Genomic DNA, 13427 nt, shown 5'->3' with positions numbered 1-13427 from the left:
CATTTTCAAAAAATTCGTTTTCATTTTCTGCATGTCCGTTTGGATATGATTCTATTTATATATGTAAGTAGTTCCATGTTTTTTGAGCAGTAGTTTTATATTTTTTTAAAATGGTAATAGTCATATCGCTGTTGTTTTATTACGTTTGATTTGGTTACTTTATTGCGCCAATAACGATATTTATTTCGAAAATAATCCATATTCAAAACTTTTATGTTTTCTATGCCAATAATTTTTTGCGCTTGTTAACTGTAAACACTTTTCATCAATCCAAAGTTTTCAAAATTTATCCTTCTTTGAAGATTTGTAATTTTTTATTTCATCATTTTTGACATTGAAACACAGTTTGAAAGTTTCTGTAAATTGCATGACAATCATTTGTGTAGTATCGATATTAGCGATTGGAAATATCGTTCATCTCATTGATTTGTTCTGAACGAACTATTCATTTTAATTGACTGATTATGAAATCTCGTTCATCGTTCATTTCGTTCACTTTTTTTCATATATATATGTATATTTGAAAAAGAATATATACATATATATATATAATATATATAATAGGATATAATATGTATATATATTATAATATTCTGTCACAGGCATCTTTATTCTCAAGACTCCGTAATCACTGTCTATAGTAATTCAGCACTCATATTTCAATTTATATTATTTACTCGTATACTCGATAAAAAAATGAGCTTAAGCCTTTCTATAATGAAATATTAAAGATAAACAAGACATATTGGGTTTTGTTGCTAGTATATGCAAGTGTTGGGTTTTGTTGCAAGTAAGTTGCAAATAATGATTTTTGTTGCAATAATTTTGATCAGAAGCAAAAGCCAAAAAGTTTTTAATGACAATTTTGTTCAATTTTATTTAAATTAAACATTAATATAAATTAAATTTTGCTTAAGGTATATAAAAAAATGTAAAAAATTGTAACTTTTCCTAATGTTGTAAGAGATTATAAATTTGTCGTGAACTCGTTTTATAAGAAAGAAAGTCAAATACAAGTAATTTATTTTAAATATCGGTATAACCTTATTAAGTTAAGTGTAGAAGAATTATAAATGAGTAAGTTTTCTGTTGCAAGAGCTTAATATGTAGTTTATTTTAAAACATAATATACAATTGTTGAAAGTACTACAACGTTACATGAAAAATATAATTTTGTAAATGTTTTTAATTATTTCTATAGTACTTTGCCAACAGGTTTATTGAGTAATGAGTAACTTTAGAGAATTAAATAAAAAGGTAATTAAGAGCTTCAAGGAAAATGTTTAATAAAACTTGAAACTTACATAGCAATGTAGAAACTAACATTTCGTATTTTAGTACTTTTAAAAAAATTTTAGATATTTTTTATAGACAAATCAAATATACTCCGAAAACTGAACCAGGAGTCGATTTAACATTTCTTATCACATCTAAGGAACGAATTGAACGTAAATAGAATGTAAATAGAACAACGTTCATTTCGATTCCATTTTAATTCAACATTTATTTCTAAGGTTAGTACAAGGGCTTCAAAATATTAGAAGCATTCTTATACCAAACGTTTTATACCAAATTTTTTAATAGTAATTTAAAAATACTTTTGAGAAAATCAGTAATCTTATTGGAAAAATAAAATATCCATTAGAAAAACGATGAATTTTGATGTAAATAAAATTTTGCATAATGCTTATATTTACATTTACATTATACAAAAAAAATTACTTTTCAGATGAAAAAAAACTATAGTGAACAAATCAGCTTTTAATATATTTTAAATAAACTTCATTTTGATTTAGAATAAGTTGATTTAGATGCAGTAACTTTTTGTGTGAATTACACACATTTTATTATAAATTACAGTAATTTACTTTTTAATAATTTTTAATACTACTTTGAATTATTTATTTTAAAACTTAACTGAAAATGGTTACCTATATTAAAGCTATAACTAGTTACGAATTATTTACGAAGAATGTTATTATTTTCATTTCTCTCTTAACATTTATTAAAAATGGATCTTAAAATACCAAATTAATATTTTAGAGTTCCATTTTTGTATTATTTTGTATTTAAAGTAAGCATTACGACGGATCTTGGATTAGGCATATTAATTTAGAATAGCGATACTTAAAAAAGTTGTGTAGATGGCTATGGGAAAAATGAGAAACTCGTACAAATTTTTCATATCTAAAATTTTACACTGGATTGATAGTTTAATTATGTGTACTTTTTGCTAATAGTAAAATTCTCTTTTAAGACTGTATTAAATTTTAGCAGTAGTAAAAAGTAAGTTTTGTCTCGTGAGTGTGTTTTTTTTCACAATATATTATTATTTAATTTTTTGACAAATTGTTTTCATTTCAACACATATTTTGACGTTGTCAAAAATTATGTGAATAAATTTTTAATTATGTAATTAATAAGTTACATAATTTTGAACTAGTCTCGAGGGCTATTATTTATTAATATTCTAATTCATTATTAATTTCTAATATTAGATCCGTTATTTTTCAGATGAAAATAAAGAATAAAATTTTTTTTATTTAATATACATTATTTTTTTTATATTAAAAACCGTAGGAAAATGTGCGTCAGATGAATTTATTTTACAAATTAAATACGAGTGTTTTAAAAGGCCCTATCGTATATATGCAATGAACAATCAATTCGCTTTTCTGAGAATTTTTTGGTGTTATACTGTATTGAAGATTACACAAACTCTTGTTGTGAACAGAATGTAATAGAACAAGAGTTGAATAACGAAATGTCAGCTGACACTTTTGCTGTCATTTAAGTTTAGTCTTATGATTCAATTTTCCAAATACTTCATAGTTATTGAAAAATTAATTTGGAAATCATTTGAACATTACGTGGTTGGCTGATAAGGAGAAATTTAATTTTTTAGTAAAAAAGTAAGTATTATTTTTTCATAATATTTTATTTGTAACTCTTAAATCTATTTTGTAGATAATATACATAAAAAATATCTTACAAGTAGAAAAATATATTAGCGTTTTAGTCTTCCATGCATGTTATTAAAAATTTTTTCATATTATTGATTTTTTGAAAAAAACTAAAAATTGCATGAAATTATTGAAATTTCTTATATAGAATTACTTAAATATAAATGCAAAAATTACTAAACATAGAGAATGGAAGCTATGAGGTGAAAATTTTAATTTGTGTAATTTACATTTAGTTTTCTCATAAGAGTCACATGACCTGCGATAGTGAAAAACTGATTGTTTGAAATTGAATTACAAATATATTTTTTTAAATTTCTGTAGATACCCAAATTGCAAAAATGACAGGCTTAAAAAAATTTGACGATGAAGATAATGAAAATAGATATGGACGTGTTTATGCAGTTTCTGGACCTGGTAAAAATAAATTTTCAAAATAATGAAGAAACTAAAGTTTTTCTTTATTAGTCGTAACTGCTGAGAGAATGTCAGGATCAGCTATGTATGAATTGGTTCGCGTAGGATATTACGAACTCGTTGGTGAAATTATTCGCTTAGAAGGCGATATGGCTACAATTCAAGTGTACGAAGAAACGTCAGGAGTGACAGTAGGTGATCCGGTACTTCGTACCGGAAAGCCCTTGTCTGTTGAGCTTGGTCCAGGTATTATGGGAAGTATATTTGATGGTATTCAGCGACCCCTGAAGGATATAAATGAAAAAACAGAATCAATATATATACCAAAAGGAATTAATGTTCCTTGTTTGTCGCGTACTCAACATTGGGAGTTCAATCCTCTGAATGTAAAGGTTGGTTCTCACATAACAGGTGGTGACTTGTTCGGAATTGTACATGAAAATACTTTAGTGAAACATAAAATGATAGTTTCGCCAAAAGCGAAAGGTACTGTCAAATTTATTGCACCACCAGGAAATTATACCGTGGAAGATGTAGTTCTAGAAACAGAATTTGACGGCGAAAAAACCAAACATACTATGTTGCAAGTATGGCCTGTTCGTCAACCGCGACCAGTAACAGAAAAACTGCCTGCTAATTACCCGCTCTTAACAGGTCAAAGAGTTCTTGATTCACTTTTTCCATGTGTTCAAGGGGGAACCACCGCCATACCTGGAGCTTTTGGTTGTGGAAAAACTGTCATTTCACAAGCTTTGTCCAAATATTCTAATTCTGACGTAATAATATATGTTGGGTGTGGTGAACGTGGAAATGAGATGTCTGAAGTATTGAGAGATTTTCCTGAATTGTCTGTTGAAATCGATGGAGTAACAGAAAGTATTATGAAACGAACTGCGTTAGTCGCAAACACATCAAATATGCCAGTTGCTGCCCGAGAGGCGTCTATATACACGGGTAAATTTTCATTTTTTATGTATAGGATTTAGAAATAATGAGTTTTTTTTTTAAGGAATTACCCTATCGGAATACTTCCGAGATATGGGCTACAATGTGTCTATGATGGCTGATTCAACTTCGCGTTGGGCAGAAGCTCTTCGTGAAATTTCGGGTCGATTAGCTGAAATGCCCGCTGATTCTGGTTATCCAGCATATTTAGGGGCCCGTCTTGCCTCATTTTATGAGCGTGCTGGTCGTGTGAAATGTTTAGGAAATCCGGAACGTGAGGGGTCTGTTTCTATTGTAGGTGCTGTATCACCACCTGGAGGCGATTTTTCCGATCCTGTGACATCTGCAACACTTGGTATTGTTCAAGTTTTTTGGGGCTTGGATAAGAAGTTGGCACAGCGTAAACATTTTCCATCGATAAACTGGTTAATTTCTTACAGCAAGTATATGCGTGCCTTAGATGATTTTTATGATAAGAATTTTCCGGAATTTGTCCCTCTACGCACAAAGGTAAAAGAAATTTTGCAGGAAGAGGAAGATCTTTCTGAAATTGTTCAACTTGTTGGAAAAGCTTCTTTGGCTGAAACTGATAAGATAACTCTTGAAGTCGCAAAATTATTAAAAGATGATTTTTTACAACAAAATTCTTATTCATCTTATGATCGTTTTTGCCCTTTTTACAAAACAGTAGGTATGTTAAAAAATATAATCGCATTTTATGATTTAGCTCGTCATGCTGTTGAATCTACTGCACAATCGGAAAACAAGATAACTTGGAACGTTATTAGAGACTCAATGGGCAATATTATGTATCAACTATCGTCAATGAAATTCAAGGTAAAATATTTTTTCTTGGCTTATTTTAAATTACAAAGGTTGTAAAAACAATGTTTATTTATAACTATATTTAAAATTATAGGATCCAGTTAAAGACGGCGAGTTAAAAATTAAAGCTGATTTTGACCAGCTTCATGAAGATATGCAACAAACATTCAGAAATTTGGAAGATTAATTAATCTAAGAGTTTTTAAAACATTATGTGTATAAATAAGCACACAATCTTAATAGTATTATTTGTTGATATGTATATTTATCTGAAATTTAAATAAAAATATTAAATGTGTGTTTACCGAATGTAGCTTCTTAGCGAAATTTGTTTAAATCTAATTATAATATTTTGCTTTGTTGTATAAAAGTGAAATAGAATTGTAATTCGTTTGTGTAATTTAAATTAAAAGTTATTAATAAAAGTTGAAAGGAATCAAAAAGAATTATCATTTAAATTCAAAGTAATTTTCATGTTTTAAATTTGGGCACTTTCCCATGTAAACAGAATTAATAAATTTTTTCAAGTTACTTTAGTTGGAGTCGCATTGGTTTAGTTAAAGATTGCAGGTCTTGAAAAGTAGTTCTTATGTTTTCAGCGTTATTCTGCAACAGAAAATCCAAAAACCTTGAAAAAACAGTTCTGAAAACAAGAACGTTTCGCTGCAACAATCTGTTTTTGAGATGTCAATTTTATTTTGGCATTTTGTTTTTGCTGTTTTTATTATACGGCTTATTATTGTCGTAATCTGACAACAAAAATATCAAGGTCTGGACCATAAAGTTCTATAATGTACAAGACATCTTAATTTTTTTTGCATTATGTGCGTTCCCACCGCACACATTTTTATATTACAGGAGTTTATGCCAAAGTACATTTACTTAAGAAGCAGTTCCACTCGTTCCATTCCGTTAGTATCCGTTTGCATTTTGCTTCCAAATTCTTAAAATCAAAGTATATCTATTAATAAGTAGTTCGACTTTCCGTTTACATCACACTAATGCAATCACTCACCAATATTTGTATACAAAAAATTCCCTTAGCTAAAAGAGTTAAGTAGTATACTTTCTTATTTTCATTTTTATACACAAGAATTTTTAGGAGAGGGAAAGAGTACGCAACAGATGTTTTTTTATAATGTATTTTTAAAAGCGGGAGTTATTTATTTTTCCCTGCATAAAGTATAGGAAAAAAAATTAAGAATTTTAAAAGCGGGACTTTTATTTTTGTAACTTATTCCAGCACAAGGTGGAAAAAAATGTGTATTCATATTATAAAAGCGAAGCGGAAAAAAAGTGTTTAAAAAAAATTATTATAATTTATATAATATAATTTTGGAAAATAATAAAAATAAATTTTGAAAAGACGTACGAGTATAATATTAAAAAAAATTTAAATAGTTGTGAAATAAATATTTTTTTAAATAATGGGTAAACATTATTTGAAGTGTTTGGGATGTAATTTTGTGAGTGAGGAAAAAAAGCCGACACGAAAATTTCATTTTTTTGCCAAAAGATGTGGAGGGGTAAATATGTAATTTTGAAAATATTTTAAATATTTAGTGTTAAGCATTTGTAATTAATAATTATCAATAAATAAATAAATTATCTTTAAATTTTTTATTTTCATTTCAATCTTAATAAATTTAAAACATATTTCTTATGAATCGGTAATAATTATTTTTCATAAAGTATTAATCAGTATGCATACACCTTTTTTTCTTAATAAATTACTTTATATCTGTGTCACTACCTGATACTGTGCATTTACTGTACCAGGTATATGCATGTGTACATTCATACATGAAATTTCATACTCTTTTGCTTTCATACATTCGAATTTTTTACCTAACTTTATTAAAACGAAAATAAATTTTGTTATTATCAAAATAAAAATAACAAAATTTTTACCTAACTTAATTTAATTTTATTTCAGTTCAATGTTTTTGATACACTCGTTTGTTTACAATATTTTGTTTCTTTCTTACCTACACAACTATGTTAGAATATGGGGGTTCTAGACCGGAAGTGTCATCCTAGGTGTATGCAACGATGTGATATGGTTGTTGTTTTGGGTAAAAGTAAGCGGAGTATTACCGTATGCGATGATGAAAATCGAAGAAAGCTTTTTGAAGTATGCAATGTTAAAAATAACTATTAGAGGAGGTGGTTGCCTTGGTTAAATTATAAGTTTTTTAAAGGCAAAATTATAAGTTTTTAAAAAAGACGTTAAATTTAAAATCTTTTTGAAATTTGAAAAGATTCATGTAATATTTTAAGCTTTTTGTCTTGATTAAAAGGAAAACCGTTAAATTTAATTTTTTTTAAATTTAAAAGTGTAAATATTTTAAGTTTTTTATATTGGGAGGTAAAGGAAAGCCGTTAAAAATTTAAAATCTTTTTAAATTTAAAAAAGTTCTTAAAGCTTGAAAGGTAGGTTTTAGAATTATTTTTTAAACATTGATAACACAGCACCATGTAACGAGGCGTATTTGCTTCAAATATATTTAACCAACAAAAGGTTAGGGTTAGAATTAGTCTTTTTTTAGAATTAAATAAGATAATTAATACAATAATGTGAATCTTATCATCATTATTCACTATGTCCAATGTCTATTTACTTAAATAATATTTTTTCACGCATTTATAAATTAAAAAAAAATATGGACAAAATTAAAAATTATTTTTCCAAGAAAAGTAACACTTAGGGTGTTACTCACCTTGGAAAAAAAAACAAAGGGGTGGAAACAAGATATTAAAAAAGGAGATCAATCAGCAAGCAAAACATCTAATAAAAATACTAAAATGAATTTTATAATATCAATGGATAGTAAAACATATTAAAAATTAAATGATTGTTTTTTAAAAAACAATAGAAATTGTTTTTTTTTTTCGCTCCCAAATCTATAAAGCTCCCAAATTTTTACTGTTTTCTTTGCTTTTGCCCTCCGAGTCCTTGTATGAGGATATTTGCTTAGACAACTCCAGAATTTGATATTTAACTCGAAGTTCTAACGAGCTAAACTGTCGATATCTCAAAATCTGTTGTGCTATAATCGCTGCTACAACTGGACTCGCTGTCCCTCCTTGTCATTATTATACTCTCCATTTTTTTTATTTATATATTATTCATAATATATGCAGTTCTAATGTCTGATTGTTGAATAATAATTAAATTTTCTAATTTCTTCTTTAATTTATAGGTGAAACAAAAATTGATAACATGAAGAATTTTTTATTTTTTCTTTAAAAACTAATTCTGAACCAGAACTTTTGTTTTTAGGAAGCACTTACGTCTCATAACGTAATGCTGTGTTATCAATATTATTATTTATGTCAGTTTCTTTTACATTAAATCATACATATAGTATGATTTAATATAAAAACAGAAACATATAGAAACAGAATTTATTTTTTTTTTTTAATTTAAAAAATTTTTGAAAAAATATTATTTAAATTGATAGACATTGGACATCCCAAGTAACAATTTCCAAAAGTAATACCCTAAAAAATTGACCAAAACTCTCAAAAAACTCTCATATCATACTCCAATACTCTCATAATTTTTTTTCTTTTTTTGTTTTTATGCAACTCTCGTAAGGTTCTTATAATAAAGACTTAGCACTTGTAGTGTTAAAAATTTCTTTCAGCACTTTCAGCAAGCCTTAAAAAATTTTTAACTGTCAAAAAGTATACTTTATAAGATGTCAACTCTTATAGAATTTTGTTCTTAAAAGAATTCCTTTATAAATCTAGTTGTTAGGCACGGCCATTTTAGTGTTGTAATTTTTCCTTATCTAAATTTTAACCCTAATGGTACTGAGAATTCTTTTTTTTGGAAAAAAAGTCCGAAAAATATTAATTGTACAGAAATTATTAAATTAAAGTTAATGAAATGCAAAATTATAGTTTTATATGAATATAATAAAGCTTTAGTTGGAATTTATGCATATTAGTATATTTATCTTTTGCTTAACAATTCTTAAATTTTAAAATTTATGTAAAAGAAATAAGATATTATAGGGTTAAAAAATATGTATAAAAATTTTTTAAATTTTAATTATTTTTACGATGTACAATATCAACTTTTATCAATGAAATTTTAATAGGAACTTTTAATTTATAATCATGACAAAAAAAATTATTTTAATTTGCCATATTTATAATTTTATTATATTAAATTTTTGAATACAAATATTTATTGGTTACATATTATATACGTAAACATATGTATATTTTGTTTCATTTTTGTTAAGAAAATAATTATTAAAAATAGAATGGATATATAATAGATATAGAATAGATATATTTTTTATAAGGTTCGAAGAAAGACCGAAATATTTATTCTACAATGTATTGCTTTTTCTTTCTAGTAACACTTTTATAAATGGCTTATAAGAGTTTTGGTATGAGAGTTCTATACTTTAAAAACTCTTTTAATGGGAGCTTAAATCTCTTAATAACTCTAGTAATTGTGCTCTTTTTTTCTTATAAAGATCTCATTAGGGTTATTTTAACACTAAAATTTTTAAATCACTTCGCTTTTATAACACCATTTTTGCTCCTTTGTACTGAAATTAATTACAGAAATGATTCGTATACTTTATTTAGGAAAAAATAAAGTATACGAATCATTCCAAAATTGGTGAGTGATGTAAACGGAGAGTCCAACTACTTTTTGCGTAGATATTCTTTGATTTTTGTTTGCAGATTATAGGAGTATGTATATGAATATGACATCTTTATATAAGACTCCGTAATAACATAAACTCATATAATGTACAAGAAATGTTATTATTTTTGGATTTGTGGCTGTAGAATTAGGTTTTGCAAAAAAACTATGGCATGTCTTTAGTTCATATTACATACACATTTCGTACGAGAAGGCTGTGTCGCTGAACCTACATTTACTCTTTAGAGAACGAGGTTATCAGTGATAAATGGATAAGAATTAGGAAAAAGGGATTCGACACCAACGAACTTTAGTTTGTAAGAGCTTTAAATTTTATTTGGTTGCCTGTGCAAATATAATTTAATCAATTGACTACTAATGTTAAGATTTTAACAATTTAAATACGTAAGTAGTTGAATCTCTGATGAAAGAAAATGAATAATTTTGTTTTATTTAGGTGAATACACAGGCAAATTTACATGACAAACTTTATAGGCTTTCTCATCAAATATTACTAGTTTTAACTGTTTTAAGCATATATAAAGTTATTTTTTAGTTTAATTTCCTTATAAAAACTTTTCGGCACATTTGCATAATAAAATATATAATTTTGAAAAATTTGGCACGCAGGTCTCACAAGTCTTGTCACCTAGGTTATGTGTAGGCAAATGTTCATTTAATATAAAATGTATATCTGTATAATGTATGTACGTAAATACACATAATGTACGTAGTTATTTTGCTTTTAAAAATGTATATGTTAATCGTATGTACATACTGATATTTGCTTACATAGTAATGTGCCTTTAACTGTATGTACATACGTTACATATATTGCTATGTATGCATGTAAGGTAAAAAAAATTTTGCAGGACGATCTTCTTTTTGTTATGCAAATTTAATAAAATAAATGAATAAAGAATAACAAGAGTAAGAAAAATAAGAGTTGCGAAACTTATGGGAAGGAATTTTATTTTGATTTAAAGGAAAATTTTAATAAATTTTATAAGAAAAAGGCGACGGAATTGAAGTGTCGTTTTTCGAATTAACTTCATTTGAGTTTGCTGACATAACTCGCGTGTATCTCAATTTGGGCTGAACCAATTTTAGTGAAATTTTATATTATTTCGACTATGTCACGGATTGATCAACTTTTGAGATATATCAGGCCTCGGGAATTGGATCTTTTAACGGGTCTGTTTTACATTTTTGATCAACAGATTTATTTGCAATTTCATATATAAGCTTCATTTGACCGTACGCGAAATCTCCTAACTTTTGAAGAAATCAGGCGTGACCAACGGGTCGTTTATTACTGGCCAAATATAAAATTTTGCATATATAAAGAGAAATAGTTAACCGATTTCATTGAAATTTAATATTTAAATTAAAAAATCAGGGCTTGGAATCTGATCTGGGTGCCGATTTTAGATTTTTTACTATATTTACAGAACGAATTGATGGAATTTCCTGAAATTTAGTATTTAAGTTCTGTTTCAAGTTTGTTATCATAAGTTTCTGACGAACTTTTCGTATAATTCCGCCGGTACAAATTGAAACTCTGCTAAGAGGCAAAATTACATTTTTCTAGGCATATTAACTAAAAGCTAATTAGTGTAAAGAAGTTTACTTTACCTTTTCAAAAACTGTTTGTTTGAAGCTTTCATCTTTTTCGAATTGTAAGTTTGAAACAAAAAAAATCGGATAAGCAGAAATTTCATGAAAATTCGTTAAAATCCTTTTAATTCGGGAACTCTTGAAATTTGGCGCTTAGTCCGGAACAAAAGTTTCACCCATTTTTTGAGCCTCTAAGCAATGGTATATTTTTTATATCTTTTTGAGTCACTCTGTCTATATGTATGTAAAAATATTGACTTTTTTCGTTAAATTATAATTTCAATGGATTATTACGTTTTATTTTCTGTTTAAATAAATAAATTTTTTAGGAACTGGAAATTGCCCTTTGATAAAGTTTTTAAATTAGCATTGAAAAGCATTAAAAAACTTTTTTTAATTAGCATTTAAAAGAATTTTTAATATTTTAGTACACCTGCATTGAAAAAGGAATTTTGTTTGCGTCGCATTTTGTTAAAACTATTTATCGTCACAGAGCGCAATGTATTATACATATACGTATTTCATATGCTGGAACAGTGAAGTAACTTATGAAATACAATTTATAAGAAATAAAACTATATATAATATTTTATGAAGAAATAAACACTAAAAACATTGCTTCTTTAGATAAAAAGTCCTTTTTTGTAGTTTGAAAATGGTCGTTTACACAACCACAATTATTGTTATTTATTGTGAATTGAGGTGACTGAGGTTTCTGGATCATCGTCACTTTTTTGAATCCCCAATTTCCAAACCACTTTCAAAATCATTAGTTTTGCATAAGAAACCCCATAAAACCAACAGAATTTCTTACCTTTTAAGAGATCGCTTATTTTCAAAAATATTTGAAGATTATAAACTAATAATATATTTTGTATAAATATTACAATCTTTTACAAACGGCTTTCTTTTATTATTCATAGTATGTACATAATGGCGTTTTGAGCAAAACATTACATACGTTTAAAAATAAAATAAAGTTGGTTCAAACCAATGCTTTGAATTGTAGCACTTTTCCTTTCAAAAAGTGTAAAAACCTAGAAGCAGTATTAATCAATCTATATGTACGTACTACACTATTAAAATTACTTTTATTCATATGCGAAACTATTTCATTAGGGATTGCTTATATTTAGGATGATCGATTTATCTAGTCTTATAAGTAAGGCACACATGAATTTAAAGAGGTAAAATAATACTCGATTTTAAGGATTAAGAACGTGAGTTAAGAAATATAAACATATTTTTTAATGTAATTTTTCTGTTATAATATAATTCCTGCGTTTATATAAATTTGAAAACACATCAGGAACATGGAGAAAACTGATATTTGATAACGGTAAATTTTAATGGCCATTTTGTTATTTTAAAGTTCAAATTTAGTATGCCGCAGTAGAAGAAGCCTACTACTATATTTCTGCGTTTGCAAAATTTGAAAAATGCTTATGGTTTCACTGCAACAAATAGTTAAAAAATGCCAAATTTATAAAATGTAAATTTTGTTCTTTCAAAATGTTCTTTACAAAATGTTAAATTTCAGTTTTCTATCTTCAAGCTTGCAGAAGTTTTGTAAACATGTCCACGGGTGGACAGACGGACCGACGGACGAACGGACACAGTGAAAGTAATAAGCACTTTTTTTTCAAAAATTTTTTGGAAAAGAGCTTAAAAACTATTTATGTATGTAATACAGTAATGAAAAATTAAAAGTTGAAGTTGTGAGGTGAATGTTAATTATTTGTTATTAGAAAATTCCAGCTGGAAAGAAAACATGAAAAAAATGAAAGGAACAGTTTTTTTTTTCGAATTTCTAATACAGAGTACATACAAAAGTTTTAAAGTATAATATGCTAAAATTGTATGTGAACAACGACATTTGCAATAGTATTCTCAAAATTTGACTATTCATACATCATAGAATATATGTAATTAATTTCACCCTAGTGCCAAATATAATTGCATGTTTTTGGATCACAAATCTAATAAAT

At 26.8% G+C, this 13427-nt stretch overlaps 1 protein-coding gene across 1 annotated transcript; it reads left to right on the top strand.

The window, feature by feature from the left end:
* The first annotated feature begins 2766 nt into the window (after nt 1-2766).
* On the top strand, nt 2767-5618 carry LOC129619315 (V-type proton ATPase catalytic subunit A). The gene is made up of 5 exons (XM_055534557.1): nt 2767-2912; nt 3288-3380; nt 3432-4334; nt 4390-5162; nt 5245-5618. Exons 2-5 carry the CDS (start codon nt 3305-3307, stop codon nt 5335-5337), a joined length of 1845 nt encoding a protein of 614 aa, XP_055390532.1. The 5' UTR covers nt 2767-2912; nt 3288-3304; the 3' UTR covers nt 5338-5618.
* Nucleotides 5619-13427: the final 7809 nt, after the last annotated feature.

Source organism: Condylostylus longicornis, unplaced genomic scaffold (genome assembly GCF_029603195.1).
Source record: "Condylostylus longicornis isolate FDR11 unplaced genomic scaffold, ASM2960319v2 ptg000001l, whole genome shotgun sequence".
In the NCBI taxonomy this organism is placed as follows: domain Eukaryota; kingdom Metazoa; phylum Arthropoda; class Insecta; order Diptera; family Dolichopodidae; genus Condylostylus; species Condylostylus longicornis.
Note: the sequence above shows the minus strand (reverse complement) of the source record. Positions and strands in the feature narration are given on the sequence as shown.